The sequence below is a fragment of the Lethenteron reissneri genome, chromosome 3 (assembly GCF_015708825.2).
Source record: "Lethenteron reissneri isolate LAM-NWPU_2019-01 chromosome 3, ASM1570882v1, whole genome shotgun sequence".
NCBI classification, from domain to species: Eukaryota; Metazoa; Chordata; class Hyperoartia; order Petromyzontiformes; family Petromyzontidae; genus Lethenteron; species Lethenteron reissneri.
Window position 1 is genome coordinate 2,524,806 of NC_083781.1, and position 21,931 is coordinate 2,546,736.

At 44.7% G+C, this 21,931-nt stretch overlaps 1 protein-coding gene across 2 annotated transcripts; it reads left to right on the forward strand.

Annotated features, from left to right (window-relative positions):
• The first annotated feature begins 801 nt into the window (after window positions 1-801).
• On the forward strand, window positions 802-15,821 carry LOC133347447 (uncharacterized). Of its 2 annotated transcripts, XM_061559705.1 has the most exons (12): window positions 802-970; window positions 1,751-1,919; window positions 3,349-3,479; window positions 5,005-5,120; window positions 7,959-8,134; window positions 8,989-9,055; window positions 9,439-9,771; window positions 10,394-10,632; window positions 11,162-11,208; window positions 12,668-12,820; window positions 14,088-14,244; window positions 14,910-15,821. In XM_061559705.1, exons 2-12 carry the CDS (start codon window positions 1,810-1,812, stop codon window positions 15,067-15,069), a joined length of 1,689 nt encoding a protein of 562 aa, XP_061415689.1. In that variant the 5' UTR covers window positions 802-970; window positions 1,751-1,809; the 3' UTR covers window positions 15,070-15,821. The 2 variants fall into 2 exon arrangements, with proteins under 2 accessions (XP_061415689.1, XP_061415694.1); XM_061559710.1 differs by lacking the exon at window positions 802-970 and having other exon boundaries at window positions 1,755-1,919; window positions 4,973-5,120.
• Window positions 15,822-21,931: the final 6,110 nt, after the last annotated feature.

The following is a 21,931-nucleotide window of genomic DNA, read 5'->3' on the forward strand; positions in this document are numbered from 1 at the left end:
CTTTCTCCTTATTGCTGGATCATTCGCAGTTACGTGCAGTGGGGGGTGAAAGCAACACACCGCACCTCAGGTTTTCCGGCTCTAGGTAGCGCTTTCAGGTTACGAGGTAACTTCCATTGGTAGGATGTATGTAGCGTCTCAGTCTAACAGGTCTGATCTTCATGTACGCACACACTGCACACGTTATATGAAGCTGAAAAACACGGATTTAAAGCAGTTGCCTCCCCTAACCTGAACTATGAGCTTGTGTGAATGATGTACTGATTTAATGAGTAGCTGACAAGCCACGTGGTGCTTTGCCATTAAGCTAGTTTGCTCGCAGAGTAATTATCACATCCGCGTGGGAATTTATGATGGGAATTACCAAAGGGTACTATCTAAATTTACCACAGTGATACCCGCTGCAGCCTTCGTCCGCATTCACAGCCGTTTAGGCCCACGGTCCCTGCCTGTTCTGCCGTTAAGGATTTCTTGGATCGCTTTTAGTCTAGGACCTCCCCTTTGACCTTGCCGCCATGGGGTGGTGACCCTACCAGGAGCACGAGGCTCCTGACAGCTTCACTCTCGGGTTCATTGGAACACGCAAACCTCTCCACCATCGATAGCGGTGTAATGATTTCATCCTTCCAGCAATTCCACAAATTGTCGTGATTCACTTTCACAATTTGATCTCCTAATTCTTTTTTAACTCTGTGTTGAATGCAATGGCCACTGGTGCTTGCAGGGGTCAACATACACATCGACTCTTACCACGTGTGATTTGCGGTTTATGTGGCGCACAGTCCTGCAGGTGTCCTGCGCGAGGGTTGAGGCAGCGTTTGAGGTGGACGAATGGTCGGCCGCAATGAATTGGGCAGCGGACGGGGAGGCAGCACGGGGTCTGGGCCAGTTGCTCACCCTGCAGGCCTTTCTCTGGCTGCTCCGACAGGAGGTGGAGAGGGCCACTTCTCTGCTGTCGCTTACCAAGAAGGTTGGAGTGGAACGTTTGAGTGTGGATGTTATGGGATGACGAGAGCGTTGTCACGACGATGCAGTTATAAGTAATAAAAAGGTTGTGATAAATTACGGTACATTCTAGGGCATATCATTGCTGGCATTCATCACCGGTGCATTTTTTTTTATATTGTGAAACATATTTACCCAAATCTAGATAAATTTGATCTTTGGACCCTCTAGTGGACAACTGGGGATGGTAACTGCCAATCAGGTCACATACAAAAGTCACGTGACTACCTGGGGTTGTGTGCTCTGCAGAATAGTGATTGTTCACACTTTTCACTGAACTGTTTTCATAGGCCAGACATAACTCCATCACTCGATGCCTTTACCGTGTTAATTTACAAAAGTTGTTCACAGTAAATGTGGTGCTGTTGATATCATCATCATCATCTATCATCATTAGGCATGTAGCAATGCAGCTCTTCAAATGTATTCTTATACACTTGACACATGCATCAGATTGCGTATGTGAGGATTGATTAATTATAATATATGCATATTATATGCAGATATATTTATACGTAGAGAGTCAACATAATTGTGCAGAAGAAACAGAGCAATGGTATAACATTAAAAATGAGACCATAAAAACTAGGTCAAATAATTGATACTGGAATTAATCATTGCCGGAAAATTGTGGCAACTCATCAAATCACTACGTGGATGAACCGTTAATGCCGAGTCGTCATGAATAGCATCATCATCATCAGCTTTTTAGATGCAATGTTGTGTCTGTTTCCATGTTGAACAGGCTGAGAGTATGGAAGGAGTCTCGGACAGTAACAATGTCTCAATGGAGTCACCCATGGCATGTATACCGAGTGGCCCTCTCCAATATCAGTCGTCTGGGGTCAGCCACACCATCCTGGACCCCGAGAGCATAACTCAGGCTCTGTCAACTTGGGAGGCTCTCATGAAAGGTACGAGTGACTTGTGTATCGAGTGGTATTCAATGGCGAGACTAGTGACATGGATGCTTGTGCACTGCATTCGATTTCACGGGTCTTGGGTTTGATCTTATTCGTATGCATTATTCGTTCGTTCGTTTCTCAATCATCTTGTCCTGGTGAGGGTCGCGGTGGCGGCATATTGAGTCGGACGGTCCAGACCTGGAAATTGATATCTGAATCCATAGACACCCCAACAGTGTGTGTGTGTGAAGAGGGTAGTACCCTCAAGCACTCCTAGGGAGGAAGTGAGGATTTGAGAAATGGTTTGGGGAGGTGCAAATTAAGTTGCTAGTAACAGATTAAATAAAACCCCTCCAGTTTGAGTTCAGTGCTTGGGGAGGGGTGTAGTTTTTGGAGCGGTCCTGGGTGCACGAACACCCCTGCATCCCACTATCTGAACTTATACCCACTATCTGAACTTATACCCACTATCTGGACTTATACCCACGATCTGAACTTATACCCACGATATAAAGTTATCCTGGCCCTCCTCTACTTGGCCGGCATTGTGCTATTGTAGTACATGGCAGCCTTGATAGGTATTTGAGCATTTGCTTCAATCATCTGTTATGGGTTATCAGTCCATCTTGATTTAATTTGGGTTGGTTAGAGATATGTATGTTTGTGCATCACTGTTGTAATTCAATTCCCACTGAGATGTATTTGTTTTGAAAGGGAGACTAGACTAGTTACAAAACGAGTTATTGCAGCTTTTTTTTAGTTGTTGGAACCACCATTGGAACCTCCTTTGCCAGTAGCAAAATATGATAATTGTTTTTGTACCCTTTTATCTGGCAACAAAACTGACACTTTTTTTACAAGGAGTCATGTTTGCATTGACCACAATACCTGCGGTCGGAATGCAAGCAAAAAACACAACTCTGATAATGTATGCACTGTCCTTGAAATTGATTGGTCCACACCCGAGACAGCTTTTCTTAGAGCCTAGTCTCACAAGGTGTTGGACCAGATGACGCCAAAAGGCTCTAAGAAAAGCTGTCTCGGGTGTGGACCAATCAATTTCAAGGACAGTGCATACATTATCAAAGTTGTGTTTTTTGTTTGCATTCCGACCGCAGATATTGTGGTCAATGCAAACATGACTCCTTGTAAAAAAGGTGTCAGTTTTGTTGCCAGATTGTTGGAACCAATTTATATTTGAGCTTATACAATAGCCTAGATTTATTTGATGCTATATCATAGGCTCACAGCAAAATCCAAATAGAAAATATACAAATTGCAAAACCTTAATTCTTACGCCTCTGATTAGCGTGATTGGCGGCGTACAGTGTGAAAATAGTTCAACATTTATACGTGCATTTTTAGCGTAAACATTTCATTCGAATGACAAATCTGCACAGCCATGCATAACTGTGCCAAACATTGACCTGTGCTGTAGGCAATGCGCTCTGTGTCGAGGGCAAGTGGCTGGACGCTTTGGACATTCTCGAGGGAGTTTCCCAGCGCTGCACGTCCCGCCGATTCCTGGCCCTGGTGCAGAACCTCATGGCTCGCTGCTTTCATTCCCTCGTGAGTGATGCCCAGGCCCTGTCTAGGCGGCCACTATCGCACTTTGTAGATTAGCACTGGTAAATCAGCTATTCATAATCAACGGTTTTGGGTTAGATCGCGTTATTTATAAATGTGTCTCAACCCTCCACCACCCGACACGGCCAATCAGTAAAAAAGTGTCACGTTGACAAAAGACAAATAGTTCACTGCTTTAGCCCATCGGTGTGTTGAAGCGTGAAACCACAACATTTACAATTTTTGAGTATGACGTTTCGCTGGTAATTGCATCCAGCATCATCGGGCAATTCGCCAGAATGGTGAGGCTCTGCTCTTACTCCCAGTCTTAAATAGAGCAGCAGTAGGGTGACGTCATCATTTTAGTCATCAGGTGCAATGATTTGAGGCGGGGGGGGGGGTTATTGTAATTATATACTAGATTAGTAATCAGGCAATTGTTACGATGTGAGTTGTAGATTAGTAATCAGTTGTTATGTGTATTGTTGAAATTATATGAAACCACAACATTTAAAATTATAAATTTTAATTGTTGTGGTTTCATGCTGTAACACACCGGTGGGCTAAAGTAGTGAACTATTTGTCTTTGTTAACGTGACACTTTTTTGCTGATTCGCCGTGTCAGGTGGTGGAGGGTTACGACACATTTATAAATAACGCGATCTAACCCAAAAACGTTGATTATGAATAATATTGGTCGCGAAAGTCTACGTGTTAAACTAAATCAGCTATATTTACTAATGTAAACTAAAACTATTAAATATTTTAATGTTGCCATTTTAGGCCCACTAGGCTATATAATAAAATAATAAGTAAATAATACTCACAGTTGAGCTGTGTTCACTGTTGTACCTCTCGAGAGGTAAAACCGTGAACAAAACAGAGTGAAGGAAAGACAAAAACGGCGGGAATGAAACGCAAGAGCGACAGGATGACACGGAGATACGCAGAGCTACAAATCTCGCACCGCCTACGGGGCGTGAGCGTGCACTGCAGATTTAGCTGCTGAAAGAAGTTGTGTGGATGCAATGTTATTGTTTCGCTGACCTGGTGCGGCTTTAATGCAAAATCCAGCTAGCTGGGGTTCTACTCTACGTTGTAATTGGCTATTGTCAACCTTGCAGCTTGTACAGATGCGGTATGCACCGCAGTAATAGAAAGCGATTAATTCTTGAATCGAATCGCGACCAGAAATTGTGACATTTTATCGAAATGCAGGGGAGTGAATTGTTACTGCATGATATCTACCATATGCTATGTTAAGCATTGCAAAGCATGTTTTTTTTTCTCTCCATTATTTCATCTGGCCTAAATATGCTTAGTGACTATAGCCCATGCATAGCCAATGAATGTTCTTCTGGCGAAAATTTAATCTTTTACATTATAAAATACTTCATCGCCTTGACATCTGCCCACCTTGGCATTCACATTGTCTGTCGTGCCGAAGGTGCCGAGGACTTTCGCATTATACGTGTGACTTGTGGCCTACCCCACAGGGAAAAGTTAATCTGGCCATGGTGCTCTACAGACGTTGCGTGGAGACGGATGCACGCCATCTGTCGGCGATCTTACGGGCTCTCCCTGCTCTTTCGTCAGCTCGGGAGGGCGAGCGCAGAGCTCCAGGCACTGGGTCTGCTCTCTAGCGTAAGCACCGCTTGCCGCTCTGGGGGCTTCCACCTCCATCTGTGGCCTGCAACTGTATCACCCAACACATTCCTCCTGCGGAGGGAGCTGGTAGGAACGTTGGGTTGCTCGGTCAATGGCCAGGGTCAACGGCAGCGTGGTGTATTCCGCAAATATGGCCGACTGTGAGGGCGGGCACAAGCCGGCGTGAGTAGGTTAAACGTTGAGTTTTATAAGGGCACCACGGGGTGACCAGCCCCTCCCCACCCTCCCCTCCCCACCCAGCCCCTCCCCACCCTCCCCTCTCCACCCAGCCCCACCCCTCCCATTTTTGGATGCACGACGGACGGACACAATAATCCCCTGTGGGCTGATGTAACCATGAGGTTCCTACCAGTATAAGTGGTATATTGAACTTCTGTCGCACCATACGTAGCCAACCGTGCTCATCGTAGGTGCGGGGGAAGGACAACAAACTAAACGCAAAAAGCAGTAAACAAAAAGTTTTAAGTCTAGATTTTAAAGTGCATAGCTCCCAATGGCTTCCGAATACCATGTGATGATGATGTTCACTATCATCCACCGTCATCATTGCCATGCGAGGTGGCAACGATCTAGCAACGTTGATGCAGGGTGGGTAAGTCATGCAGTGCTGTAATTACGATGTGTATCTCACACCCAGCCTCGGTGTACCAAAGCGGTGTCGTGACAGCAGCACAGCAAGCAGGCTTCAGGAAAGCTACGGTCTTGAATTCTGCCGACATCATCGTGTTCCTGAGGCAGCAAGGGTGGCCGCCGACAGTCTTTGAGTTGTCTGGGATCGTGTCCCGTGGTCTAGCTCCTTCAGCCACGGGGACACTTTCAGGCCAGGCTTGATCCCGTCCCGCTCTAAATACAGATAGTCCCCGAGTTACGATGGTCCAACTTACGATATTTCGATCTCACGATGGCGATAGCGATACGACAAAATTGTCAAATATTTAAAAATTTCGCGCGGCAGTCAAACGCAGCAGCGTACAAGGTACGATGCTGTACGTTGGGACGCTGCCGGGATGTACTGTACGCATCTCCCGCCTTGTGTGATGCAGATAGGATTGTTTCCTGAAAAAAACTTTCTATTAAATTGCAGTTCATATAGGTAGGTTCAGAATTTACCTCGGTTTTGTTACTTTACATTTTACTGTGCAATACAGTATTGTAATTAATACATACATACAGTATATAGTTTATACAGTACGGTACTGTAAATTGCTACATTTTGCTAAATTCCCACCATTCCTTAAGACTCCTGGGTAGGCTAGGCCATCTTCGACTTACGATATTTTTGACTTACGATGGGGTCGTCGTAACGCATTTCCATCATAAGTAGAGGACTACCTGTACACGTACGGTCTGTCTTAATCTGGTGAGTCTGTTCAGTTCACAGTTACCTGTAAGGATCACAAATACGCCCTTGGGGTCTGACTCTTCGGTGCAGCCAATGAACGCTAGCTAATAATCTTAAATAAGCCTCAGTTTGGCTGCTTGAGTCTTGATATTCCGTTAATCGATAATGCTTCTAACCACACATTCATTGGCCCGAGCATTCCCATTGAATCTAAGTAGACAAATATGTACATACATTTGGCTATGTGAGTAGTAAGTATTTTATTGAGTCCTGTCCTCAATATTATAATTAATTGGCATAATAAATATATAATTACATAATGAAGCACATTATTGTAATTTTTTGTATTTTATTAATCCTTTCAGTACTCCTTTCAATATGTAGTCTTCATAAGCAGAGTTTGTTCCTGTCTTTGATATTCATCATAAAAGTTAAGTACTTTATACATCATAAAAATTGACTACTCTATACAATAAAAAAACCACTGGCCATATAAATGTCTTTACAGCACTTTGTATTCATTGATGAATGGGATGTGCCTGTGGGTGACTTCATTAATTATTCACGGTTTACACACGTGGTGTTACTCATATCAATGAGCTTGGAGGTTGATTCTTTGGGCTGTTTATCATCTACTTGTGCACACTCGATGTCACTGTCTCACACCAGACTTGCTCAACATTTGGTTTAGTAGTAATAGGTTTTTACCCTTTTATCTGGCACCAAAACTGACACCTTTATACAAGGGATCATGTTTGCAATAACCACAACACTTGCAGTCGAAATGCAAACAAAAAGAGACTAGGCTCTAAGAAAAGCCGTTTCGGGTGTGGACCAATCAATTTCAAGGACAGTGCATATCATTATTAGAGTTGTCTATTTTTGTTTGAATTTCGACTGCAAGTGTTGTGGTTATTGCAAACACGATCCCTTGTATAAAGGTGTCCGTTTTGGTGCCAGATAAAAGGGTAAAAACCTATTACTCTATCTTGCTACTGGCAAAGGAGGTCTCATAATGTAAGCAACATTTGGTTATTTATCTAATATGCTTGTTTACCCAGGACAGCCTGAAACTCACGACTCTGCCAAGTTTAATTTTCAAATTGCATGTGAAACCAATCTCCTCACATGCTTACACATTGACCTTAGACATCAATTTTATACCTTTTAAAATTAAATCTGAAAACTATGTATGAATGTTGAACTTTTTCGATGTCTTTCCGACAGACTTGTTCGCCTGAGGACGGCTGCTTGCGTTGTGGCCGAAACGTCGTGAGAATTGTATTTTATAATGTTTTATTTTCATTATTTTATTATTTCCCTTCTACGTGACTTTACCGAAAGAACCAAGAAGATATGTTGAACTTCTTTCGCCCCGTACGTAGCCAACCCTGCTAATCTGAGCTGCGGAACCAGGAGTGTGGTAACTCGGGTTGTTTGTGTGTGTGACATTGTGCGTGTGCGTGAACCAGGCGACAGGTTCCCAGGCTGTGGAGAGTGAGGCCGAGGCGATGGGAGGAGACTCCGTATATTTGTTGGGGCAGGGCCCAGAGGCGTTGCTCTGCCAGTCAGTTGTGCACGTTGCTGAGCACCTGGAGCCCACTGGGGCACTCTACCTGTTGGCCAGCAGAAGCCGCCAGTTGCTCAGGCGAGTGCGCAAGCTATGCTTATTACTGTGTGAAAGTTCACGGTTATGGACGTATGTACGTTTAACTTTTTTCGCACCATATGTGCTAATTGGCGGTGAGGTGCAAAGTGCTTAAAGCGTATTAGTCCATAAACTTTGTTTTGGCATGGGGGTCACCTGGTGACTGATAAAAAAATATATCCTGAGGATTATCAAGCATCATTCTCAGTGGCAATAGGGTGAAAGGCTTCGAGAAGGGGTCGTGGTTTCTACTTGACCGATGTGATAATGGTTTTTCTATAATTCAGTGTCGATAACGCTAATAAAGTATTGTCAAACTGCAATTATATACCACTGACAATTGTATACAGATTTTGTATGCAACACACACATATCATAGTAAATGGTAAATAAATGCATGTGGAATAATATTTGACAGTGTAAGATTCCAGCCAGGGTCATTCGTACAATGTATTATGCCACGTGTAAACATTAAGTGCAATTTCATAACTTTGGAAGCATTGCCTCATGCGCGGCATTCTGGTATGATTACGTGAATGTACATCGTATGTGGGTTCTCACCAGGTGAAATAGTCTTGGAATGAACAGGTGCTCGAATTATTTTTGATAAGACTATTAGGCAAATTTAAGTTATATGTGGTACATTGATTTACTTGAACTTTGGCCACGAAAGGCATAAACCCTTCGACATGAATTACGTAAGCTTTTAATTATTTTTGCAGACTACTGACCGAAGCTTAGATGGCTAGTGTGGCAAAATGTGCGCTGGCTGTGATGAGGTGTTCTCAGTAACGGCGCCTTCCACAAGAGTTGAACCACTCACAAGGGGCTCTTCGTCTTTGTGATTGGTGTAGGTTGGAGGAAGCGGTAGAACGATATGAAGAGTTATTGGCCCTGCTGTCAGATTCTGCTGCTGTGCAGGTATAAGTATCTTAATTTTCTCTTGTTTACTTAGACGTCCAATGCAACATGTTGAATTTGTATTCTTGATTCTTTCGGTAAAGTCACGTAGAAGGGAAATAATAAAATAATATAAATATAAAACAATACAAATTATATTGTTTTATATTCATATTATTTTATTATTTCCCTTCTACGTGACTTTACCGAAAGAACCAAGAATATGAATCCCTACAGTCACGAAAGCTTTAAATCAAAATGTTGAATTTGATTTTTAACCATCGGCTAATTTTTCCTCAATTTAAAATGACCCTTTCAACTGTATCGCTGAGACTGCACAACATGTTTCTTCCCTCTACGATGTTTCTTAACATGACCAGTGTTTAAATTGTCAACCCTTTTAGGTAGAAGATGTAGGCCTGACCGTTCCTAGGATCCCTGCATTGTACCTTGAACTAGCCTCTACCTTTCTGCATCTGAGGAAACACGACAGAGTTATTGCAATTTGTGATGATGTAATCAGCAAAACCAGCTGCACCATCCCACAAAAGCTGGTTCTGGATATGAGGGGAGACTCCGCAGAAATGGGGCTCCATGTTGCCCATTTGAACCCTTCCCGGGAGGCAGAAGACCCCGTCCTTTCAGCTTTTTTCAGAGATTCACCCGGAGGTGAACATTCAAGCTACCCACAAACAGTCACTTGGGACATCGGCACCAGTCGTGCAGATTTGAAGCAGGTGAGAACTTGGAATATGTTTGACTTGTGCTTATAGAACGACCAAAGCTTAGATGATGGATGCATTTCAAAACAACGATGCCCCCTAAATAACTATATAAGCATGCAAAATATTGCAATTATTTCTAGCACAGAAACTGATATCATTTTTTTTTATGTTATATAATAAAAATTTGCTGGCTGGATTCCGGCCTGGCTGGCCGGCACGTGGTTAGGTGCCCGTGCGTGGCGGTAGTGATGTCACCGTGTATATTTGCGTGATCATGTGACCCACACCCCACAGCGTTGAGCCAGGTTCGTCCGTCGCGCTTACATCACGCCTCCCCCCTTGACCCTGCACCATGGCCATTTGTGCGGGATACTGTCGAACGATCATATCAAATACTGTATTAGGCAAAAGTTTTGCTCGCTGGCTGGCTGCCTGGAGGGAGGGATGGATGGAAACGTTCAAAGGACGTGCGGGTTGCTATTCTTGTAAAAAAGAAAACTTTAAAAGTTATACTCAAAGTTTAAAAAAGTTAAATAACGCGAAAGACAAAAACAACCATTGTAACAACCCCAACAAAACTTGCAGAGAATCCCAATAGCAATTTAGCGACGACGTATTATTTCTTTAATTTCAGGATTTGGGCGACACGCGGTCGCGTGGGCAGTTGTCTGGACGTTGGGCCGAGTTTGGCTGGCTCTGGGGCCACGAGCGGACAGCGTTGCCCGCGGGAGGAGGCGCCCGCTTCAGCACGGGGAGCCGCCGCGTGCGGGAGAGTCTGCACGCCGCCCTGTGGACGGTGTCTGCGCGGGTCCTGCGCGCCGCTGCGCTGCTCGAGCTCGGCAAGGCGGACGAGGCCCTCCGGGAACTCGACAGGTGTTGGTGGCCGTCGTGTGGCGCGACTTGCTTGCTTTAATTTTTTTAATCGCGTCGTCGTCGAGAGGTTACTGACAGAAGATCGGCAACTGTCGGCGACTGTCGTGAAAGGCAACCGCCGTTACTAGAGCAATATAGACCGTCTCTTTCCATATACGTACCTAGATTAACACGCTTGCTGCCGTATATTTGTTTGCGTCCTTGTTTCTTTGTGTTCCACAGCCTAAGGAGGAGCACGTAATGCGTTTTGTTAATTTCCAGAGGGAAACTACAGACATGAGCGGATGGGGATATCGCGCGGTTCGTTTCTATAAGCCAATTAGGCTGCCAGTAAGCTTACAAGCAGAGTTGAAAGGTGGGAGCAGCGAAGCAAATGTGCAGAGATCAGTCGTGATGAATGCCTGATGTTGAATTCTGTTAATGGATTGTCTTTCATTCCCCGTGTATGTTGCTGGTTGCCTCGCTAGCCTGTGGGTCTTTGTGCGTTCATATCCTCCGTCTCTTCACATGCATGCTTGTGCGTTCTCAGGTCGACCGATGAGCTCTTCAAAGTTATCGTCATTCCTAGCAACAAAGGTACGCTTCATATTGGCAGTGGCTATTCAGTAAACAGGGTTCCAGGTACTTTGCGTAGTACGTGCATCTAGCCAGGCTAATACAGCCCAAAGTTAAGCTCGCTGCATTGACTCGATGGATTGGCGGTGTGTGGCATTTCCGCGAGCATGCAGAGGCCGTGCTCTGTCTGGCAGTAGCTAATGGATCAAGAGTACATGTAGATAGAGCTCCACCAGCTGCGAGTGGTCACCGACATGTGAATGGTATTCTAGATTTGAAGTTTTTGTGATTGCAAGGATTCATACTCTTTGTTTTTTGGTAAAGTCACGTAGGTAAAAATAATAATTTTTTTATTTGTTTTCTTTTTTTACCTACGTGACTTTACCGAAAAAACCAAAGAGTATGTGAATGGTACCCTCCGAAAATGACGTTGGACTGCCCTGTAGTTGCCTCCTTTTAACACGTTTTTTTTGCAATAGCATATCGGAGTGCTGTGTTGTCTTTGGTCGCACGATCGGGGTGTTATTAAAAGGTATAATGTGATACGAAATTGTTACAACGAATCACTTGCGGACTCGGGAGAAAGTTTTGCGATATCAGTGGTTTCACTATAACAGGTTTAATTACAATATGAACTGGGGCCTTTGGAAAACATTAATGCATCGCTGAGTATATATGCAAGTGTGCATTTGTACAGGTCTGGGAGTCATGCACAGGTACATGTTTACAGTATTCAATGTACTGTACAATGTAGTGTCTAGTGAATACTGTAATAAAACAACGATGATTGAATGTTTGACAGCCCGTACGATAGTTAAACTCGTGGCCGCTGATGAAACGCGATCGCTGTGTGAGGTATAAATCAACGCGAGCAACGCGTTCCTGCTGCAGCTACGTTCGTTGTAAACAGGGGATCGTGATGAGCGTGGGTCATAATAACGAGATATTACCAGTTAGTTAACATCCTACGGTGGCGAGATGTTAAATACCTCGCCTGGTATACAGGAGGTCGTGGGTTCGATCCTAACCCTGACGCCTGTTGTATATTTGGAGTTTGCATTTTCTCCCCATGGTCGCTATGATTTTTCTCCAGATCCTCCGGTTTTTCCCTTCATATTTAGAATAATGCGTTTAGAGCGTTTGGATGCTATAAATTTCCACATGGCAAGCCATTTTGTTGAGGTATCAGTTGTGGCCAGGTCGCTTCTGAAAAAGAGCTGTGTAGTCTAATATAAAAAATAGTTTATTTTTTTTATTTAATACTGCACACCAAATCCATTTACAAAGAAGGAACTGCTACGTTGAAATGTATTCCCGTTTAAATCTGTATCTTAGTCGGCTCTCCAACTACAAAGTGTTGTGACATCAGACTGCGAACGAAACAGGAACACATTTCCAGACGTCGGCTTGCATAGCTGATTCTTGTGTGCGGTTAACGGCCTTAGATGTCACTGTTGCTTACGTATCGCATTTCGTGCAGATTGCTCCGTTCAGCGGGAGTTGCCACTCGAACAGCTGGCACTGAATCTGCTCAAGAGCCTGGTGTTTGATGGCATCGCTGGATGCTTGGAGACCCTGGGCAGGGACAAAGATGCGTTGCAGTACTACATGTGCAGCCTGCAGGCGAATCCTGGTGGGCCCCAACACCATTTACTCTTCCTTCTGATGTTAGGACGCCACTGAAGCAATGCACTGTCAAATCTAGATAAAAAACTCATTTCGGTTAAAACTGCATTTTGCGTTTAGTTTGTTGTCCTTCCCCTGCACCTCCGATTAGCACGGTTAGTTATGTACGGTGTAAAAGAAGTTCAACAGACATACGTACAAATACTAACCATTTCTCCCCCTCCTAGGTCTATATTTTTAACATCTACATACTCATGGCTTGTGGTTAAGTTAATATTATTGCGGTGTACTTTGTTCCAATACAGTTTTTTTTTCTCAGTCATCATAATGTAAAGTGTTAGGTCATTCCCACAATGCCATATCTCAGATATGTTCTCTACAAGTCTATGTGACTTTACCGAAAGAACCAAGAATACTGATGAATCCTGTTTGCTAAATTGCATTCCCACCAATCTCTCTCTAATTGTGATGGGTATGCCCATCGCTGGTCAGAGGAAATCTACTCCTGCACGTAGTTATCAAAACGGTGTCACACACATCTGTACTTTATCCACCAAAGTTGTTTGATTGCAGCCTCAGTGTAAAAACGCTTTAATCCAGAATTGGATTGACTGTCTGGTGATATAAAAAATAAGGCATAATTTAAAAACAATTCTTACCTGACCACCACATCTGAAGACCTCTATATGCCCTTGCAATGCCACATTTGGCACATATTGTATGTATGCACTGTCTGCGTGTGCGCGTGCGAACCGTCTGTGGGAGCGGTAGTGTAGAGGTTTGCGCGCTGCGCTACGAACCCGGCGGCCCGAATTTGATTCCCGCTCACGGCCAGCACCAGTAACGATTATCTGAACTGGTTCTGGGCCTCCCCTAGATTGACTCGGCGTCAAATGAGGAAGTGGTGCGGTGTGTAACAGCACTCGCCCCAACAGTGTTAAGGCTATACGGGGAATTTTTGTCCTTATAGTGGTTAGCAGGATGTGCTACGAACCCAGCGACCCGAATTCGATTCCTGCTCATGTCCAACACCAGTGACGATTATCTGAACCGGTCATGGGCCTCCTCTAAGTCGACTCAGCCTCAAATGAGTACCTGGTGTGATGTGCTAAACATTGCTACTGGAGAGACAAAGTCGGTCAAGTGTGGTGCCAGCCACCCACCCACCCCCTCGTGTGCCATGCCGGACTTCATAGGTGCTCTCTAAAAGCACTTGCCCCAACAGTCTGTTAAGGCTATGTGGAGGATCTTTGTCTTTTTCGTCTGTGTTGCAGGTGGGATGCACAGCATGTACGGCCTGGTGCGGCTACTCAACAAGCGGAACAGGAAGGGGGAAGCAGTCGCACACTGGCTGAGCTTTAGGGGCCTCTTGGACGGTGACATCAGGCAGATGAATTCCAAGGGACAAAGTCTCACGGCGATTCCTGACCTGTAAGCCAATTGTTTTATTTCTTCATGAGAATTTTATAACTCGAATTACTTATAATTTTGAACTTGTTGCAGTATTACTCCTTGCACGCATTCGCACATGAAGCCCTCTTGAAATGTATCACGATGTTCTACTCGGGCGACTTAGCCACAGGATTCACATGCGTTGACTTTGCATGCAATTATGAATAATATTAATAAGTGCATAATACAGTTTTTTTGGGGTTAGATCGCTTAAATATATAAATGTGTCGTTAAACTCACCACCACCCTACACAGCCAATTAGTAAGGGTTGTCACGTAAACAGAACGTGCCAATTCGTTACTAGTACAGCACACCGGTGTGTTGGAGAGCAAAGCCACAACATTTACAAACTGAGTACGCCGCTTCGCCAGTAATTACAACTAGCTTCATCAGGCGACAGCCACATATCTTACTAATTGGCTGTGTCGGGTGGTGGCGGGTTTAACGACACATTTATATTTACGCGATCTAACCCTAAAAACCTGTGTTATGGATGATATATTGGTTGCGAAAGCCTAAGCAATAATACGTTCATTGAACAAAATACTACGATTACTTTAGAAGCAGCTGATTGCACCTCTGAACAGGTCGCTTCAAATCCTTGTGCCTAACAAATGAGAGCGGTATTGAATGATTCTGGCAGTGGGCCATACAACTACGTGCCAGAGCAAGTGAAGGTGCCGAGTGAGGGAGAGCTGCTGGAGATGGACCGGGACTCCTTGCTGCACTGGGACGGCTACAGCTCGGAGGAGCGGAGAGTCCTCCGCACGTTGGCTACTGGATTGTTGCCGTTGTCCAACTAAATGCAAGTTATTCTCTACTTCCTGCTGCGAGATAAGGGCATGGGAGCCCTTGAGCAGTGGGTCACGTGAGGTTTGTGTTAATATATACGATTGAATGAGAACGTAATTCTGGTATTACTGGACTGGCTGAACCGCGCTGATAAATAGTAAAACAGCACGTAAGTGTCCGTACAGTTTAATGCCGCGTTCTTTAACATGATAAAAGCTCATTGACATTCGTTACAAGCAACACCTAGATATCTGTTCTTGCGATAACAAGTTGGGGCACATCAGCATTTGACTTCACAAGTGAAACATTTCAACTACAGCAGGGCGATTGAAGTCGTCATCTGTCTGAAATTGCACACCATTCCGATAGGGTTATGTAAACTCCCACCCCAGTGGGCAGGGAGGGGCAACGGAGGGTAGTGAACAACCCAACTGAAACACGAGCTTGTGCCAGGTACTGCTTTGCAGGTAGGTATGGGAGTTAGCAATTTAATGTTTTTAGATGATTTTGCTGCTATAAATGTCCACATGATAAGCCACTTTGTTGAGCTATCATTTGTGGCCTGGTTGCTTCTGAAAAAGAAATTAATAGTTCAGTGGGCTTTACCTGGTAAGGTAAAAAGATTGTTTACTTTTATATTTTTAAGCGGTGTTTACCTTTCCTATACTCTGCACCCCTTTTGTGTTTTTGTATCTTTGTGTTTGTAACGTTCTAACTCGCCCCTACTGGACATCTGTGAAAAGAGCTTTATAGCGCATCGCATTCCTCCTGCAGTATAAATAAATATTCTGATTCTGATAACATGTGTCCATGTGTCTATGCTCACGTGTCGAAGCTCCTTGTCTTCACCCACCCGCCGTGACCAGCGTGGTGATGTTGAGTTAACCCAGATAACCTGCACCAGTGAATTCACAATTTACTAAAGGGCTGTCTGTATGTGTATATGCTGTGAGTGACTGCATATGTTGTTGGTGACTGCTTGTGGGTGTATGTCCATGCACCTAGCCTGGCACGAGCGCCGTGGTAACGCCACCACCACCACTTGGTGGTTGTTGTATGTGTGAACTGGGTGTCATTGTGGTTGTCTGTGGTTGTGTATGGCGACTCTTTGCTATTTCTCCAAAAAACACCACATCATGGTCGCTAAAGAATTCTATCTGGTCAGTTCCCCTTGCAGCAAGGAGGATTACTTTAAATATGCTCTTAGCAGGCGTAGTATGCTTCAAGTTTCTTCAATGTTTTATTTTCCCTAGTGACAGTTTAATAGCGGAATGTTGCACTAGGAAACCATTTATAATAAGCAGCTGCTGGGAATTTCCAAAGGAAACATAATTTGGTAATTAAAAATATGACTGTAGCATGTGAGATGATTTAAAACTGGGTTTGAACACATTTTAATGGCTAAAGGTGCAAATATGTATTGTAAATAATTTATTTTAGAGGTTTTTTTTCCCCTGAGGAAAGCCTCATTGAGTCTCCATGACTTTTTCAGGAGGGGCCTCCCAAATTTTAGTTTGCAGTTGGGGGGTGGGGGGGCGATGATTGCTTTGTATATTCCAACTTATTTCTGGGTCATTTTTTTAATTCGGCAAATGTTCACCTTGACGCCGGCACACAAAGACCTAACCCTTGCGAATGACGTCACGGGATCTTTTTTTTACGGTTAATACACCCGCCACATTAATAACCGGGGAGGCCTCTGGATTCGAACCGTGAACCTCTGCAAACAAGCGGCGTACGCGCTACCGCTGTGGCCACGTTGCCGCCCGACCATGAGCATGACAACTGCGGGGAATGGAGATTCGGAGTTTACGTTAAAAACAAGAATCGGAGATAGTCGTTCGGGTAAACGGCAGAGCGAAAGTGCAAACGGGAATGATCTCACTGGGAATCACAACGGGATGTCCGAGTGTCCCTGGCAGGATATCCAAGGTGACTCGGTGCAGAGGGAAGGGCTTGCCGTATCTGTTGGGCGAATGGCCCTTTCAGAGCGTGCTGGTGGTATGGGGGGACAGTAAGGGGAAACTGTTCTTGCTGGTATGTGTGCGGGGAAATGGGGAATGTTTGGGTATGTGAATGGGGGGGAGGGTTAGGAGTTTGGGGAGGAGGGAAGGAGGCTTGGGAGGTTGGAGGACAATTGCCGGGCAAGGCGCAGGAAGGTCCCCTGTGTATTTCCTGGTCCGCGTAATTTGTTTTTGTGATGCAGTGAAACGTTTTGTGTAAACTTGGTATCCTGTCCGAGGTCTCTTGTTGAGTCTGGCTTCAGTTAAACACATGAGCAAACATGAGACTCATGGTTTAATACTCTTTGGTTCTTTGGGTAAAGTCACGTCGGTATAAAATAAAAGAAATCACGACGTTTCGGGCGCAACACAAGCGTCCATCATCAGATGGGAAAGCGTGATCTGCTGCTGGGGCAGACTGTTTTTAAAGGTTTGAAATGGGTGTAGCTCAATGGTCATAAAGAAGTGGCCCGGGCTGGTGATGTTAATGTGAGAAATGTTTCAATGTAAAGTAGCGGTGTCCTCCACTTTTTATAACGAAGTTTTCCCTTGCAGGAGTGTATTCCTGCCCGCTTGCACACCGCCCACTTCTGGAATGTGGGTCACGTCATGAGCAATGGTTTTCACTTGATGAATTGCAACATTCTTCAACTTGCCACTTCGCCCCTTCACACAGCCGAGTGTATGGATATTTACGTGGCAGAGCATTCTGGCACGAGCGTTCCACGTGAAAAAAAAGACTTGGCTTGAGCTCCATCACAGGGACTGTCCTGGTGTCACGAGCACTCCTTGTTAAGATCGGGATTTTGCCTCGGCGTAAAATGTTCCGGCCTCATGATACGTGTGTATGTTTGGACTTCTTTCGCACCGTACGTAGCCTGACCGTGCTAATAGGCGCGGGGGAAGGCCATATGCCCTTCGGCCCTCGCCACCACCCCTGCCCGAGTGCAGCGGGCCCTGCACAGGTGAGAGGCAGGAGGAGGCTTTGCACCACCCGGGGCTGGTGGCCGTGCTGCAAGACGGATGACCCCTGGCCAAGCTTTAGCGGTGCCTAGGCATAAGCGGACACGCTAAAAAGATGAGTTAAAAACAAAAAATTCTGTGAATTCGGCAATAGCACTGCGTTGCAGAGAATAGGTACATAATGGGTGACCTTTTGGGTAATGGCCCTGAATTCAGAGCACACAGACCCGAGGTAGAGTGATCGAAACGTCGCCTATTATATAACTTTTACAAGGCAGTGTTCTTGACAAATGTGAGTTTCTTTGTTATTTGTGTGTTGTGCAGCCCTGCCAACGCTATACAGTATAACATGGGTACTTTTTACCAAATATTTTGCTATATAATAAGCGGATATTTGGGGGGTGGGGGGTAGGGTTGACTGGAGTGGGCGGGGCCAAATTAGTTTGGGGGCGGGGCCAATCGGTGGGGGCGGGGCCAGCTCACGTGACGTTCGCTAGCGGGCAGGGTTATTGGGGTATTTTTCAAACATGTTCTTTTGATAATTGGTTTTTTACCCTTCTATCTGGCAACAAAACTGACACCTTTTTTACAAGGAGTCATGTTTGCATAGACCACAATACCTGCAGTCATAATGCAAACAAAAAACATAACTCTGATAATGTATCCACTGTCCTTGAAGTTGATTGGTCCACACCCGAGACAGCTTTCCTTAGAGCCTAGTCTCACATGGTGTTGCACCAGATGACGCCAAAAGGCGCACTCAATCAACTTCAAGGACAGTGCACATTATCATAGTTATGTTTTTTTTGCATTATAACTGCAGGTATTGTGGTCTATGCAAACATGACTCCTTGTAAAAAAGGTGTCAGTTTTGTTGCCAGATAGAAGGGTAAAAAACCAATTATCATATTTTTTACTGGCAAATGAGGTTCCAATGATCTTCTTTTATACACTGCAAGCGTTCAAAATGTCCACGTGCTAAGACCGAAACAGGTGGAGGATTTATTCTTCACAGAATCTGGCTGTCGCCTGATGATGCTGCTTGTAATTACTGGCGAAACGTCACGGTACCCGACTTGTAAATGTTGTTGTGGGTTTCACTCTCCCAGCGCGCCGGTTTGTGCTGAACGAGGAACGAATTGGCACTTTTTGTTTACGTGGCAAACCTTGCGGCGGGTTTAACGACATATTTACGCGATCTAACCCCCAAAAAAACCCTCTGTTATGGATATTTGTCGCGAAAGCCTGCGTATTAAACTGTGTAATTTATTTAAACTGGTTTCAGTATAAACAAAAACAAATCCCACGATTTTTTTACTTCGTCAGTAAACGTAATTAACCTTGCTCAAGTGAGCATTGAGGCCTGTTTAGAGCCCCCATATATTGGTGACAATTCTATATCCACGTGGCGGGGGGCGAGGCATTCCATAGGACAACCACTGTGGAAAAAAAGGTACTTTTGTTAAGCACCATGACCATTACAGTAAGCACCATGACCATTACAGAGAACGACATTACAGAGAACGAAGAAACGCGAGCCACGTGGCCACGTTGACTTCCAAGGCTGAGACGACGTCATTCGAACAGCTGATCAGAGTTCGCACGCAGTCATGAGTTTGGGCATGAGCTGTAAAGTTGTATTCTTTTTTTAAAAAAATGTGGTTACACAACGCTGTATTCAGTTATGTTTTTTTGTTACATTTATTCACGTCTTTTTTGCAATAATTTTAATTCACTGAAAAAATATATTGCAACCGGGCCGATATAAGTTTTGGGGGCAGTGTTGCCAGATCTGATTGATAAAGATGATGAAAGATATCACTGCAACATTTGTGGAGTAAAATAACATGAGCGGCGACGTTCTGAAAGCAGTGAGTTTCAAAACTCGCACGAGGAGCACAGCGCACACGGAGAGAAAACGCCCACAAGTAACAAAGTTCACTTCGAAATCCGCTCCGTGAGCACAAGGGTCAAGAGATCAACCCTCACCTTGATCCGACACCGACGTGCGGCACGGGACGGATGAGGGAATGGCAACATCAGCACAGTTTATGATGTATGTTTACGTAGCCAACCGCGCTAATCGGAGGTGCGGTGGAAAGACAACAAACTAGACACACAAAAAGCAGTTCTAAAGAAATACGTTTTCAATCTGGATCACTTAAAATGCCTAGCTCCAGTGGCCTAATATCAGAAGGAAGAGCGTTCCAGACGGCCACAGTAGAGCATCTGAAAGCGTGAGAGGCGGTGACCGCCGCCTTTGTTCGACGGCGAGCAGCCAAAAGCCGCTGACACGAGAATGGACGGAGTTCGCGTGATGGTTTGTGCTCCTTGACGAGATCATGAAAGCTTATTAATTCAAATTATAAATAGACACTTGCGGCAATTAAATAATCGAAAAGCAACCATTCGTTTAATAATTATTTCAACGCCTGGGCTCTGTGCAAGACACGTCGTCTATTCACACTCTACTTATACTGGTAGGAACCCACTGGTTCCACCAGCCCACAGGGGATTATTGTGTCCGTCCGTCGTGCAGGAAGGGGCTGTGTGGGGAGGGAGGGGCTGGGTGGGGAGGGTGGGGAGGGGCTGGGTGGGGGGTGGGAGGGGTGGGGCTGGGTAGGGGGTGGGAGGGGTGGGGCTGGGTGGGGAGGGTGGGGCTGGGTGGGGGGGTGGGAGGGGTGGGGAGGGGCTGGTCACCCCGTGGTGCCCTTATAAAACTCAACGTTTAACCCACTCACGCCGGCTTGTGCCCGCCCTCACAGTCGGGCATATTTGCGGAATACACCACGCCGCCGTTGACCCTGGTCATTGACCAAGCAACTCAACGTTCCTACCAGCTCCCTCCGCAGGAATGTGTTTGTTTATTTTATTTACTACTTTTCTTCTGCTATTCGTTGCGCCCGGTTGCGATTTATTTTGCCCATTCAATGTTAACCGCCGAGGTCTTGACGAGTCTCTGTTTGTTATGCCCTGTCGCTTCGTGAAACACGCGTTTAGAGTATTTGGCTGCTATAAAGTTCCACACATGACAAGCCACTTGATTGAGCTATCATTTGTGGCCAGGTTGCTTCTAAAGAAGAAGCTATCCAGCTCAATGGGCCTCACCTGGTAAAATAAAAGTTATTATTACACGCTTTCTTTTAACTCTTGTTGTTGTTGTCGTTGTTGTTTCCTCAAATCTTGTAACTAAATTTTAACCCACTTCCCAATGTGATATCGACTGCAAACTTGGTATACGTATGGCATACGGATGACAATACTATATTATATCATACATTTTTTTTTAAACAATCTTTTGTTTTATGTTATGTTTCGGCTTGGGTCTAATTGTCCACGCTCAACTGACGTTGGCTGTAATTGACCACGGTCCCATACGTTATGGCAAGCCTCGGGACCACTTCCTGGAGTCGTGGAGTTCTTCCATTACCAGTACGGTACATAAAAGCGTGTTTAAAAAAAAGTGTTTTAAAAATATTACTTATTTTAAGTGATGTTCTTACCCTTCCTATACTTTGCACTGCTGTCGTGTTTTGTATTGTTTGTTGGCGTATTGTTCTGACCACGTGCCCCTACTGGAAATCTTTGAAAATAGCTTAATAGCTCATCGGATTCCTCCAGGATAAATACAGATTCTGATTCTATGCCCCCTTGTACCGTTCTGCTGAACTGATGCTCACTTTATTGAGGGCAATACAATAAAGATGTATTGATTGATAAACGAGAGAAATCGATTTTAATGGGAGCATTTTATGTGCCCGGCTGGTGTAGAGCCAATGAAGTGTTGGGGGAGATGGGGGGGGGGCTTTGTTTTTGACGATGCAGTCAGTCAAGACAGATACTCTTAGTTTTTTCGGTAAAGTCATGTAGGTAAAAAATGAAATTAAAATTAATAAAAAAAAAATCA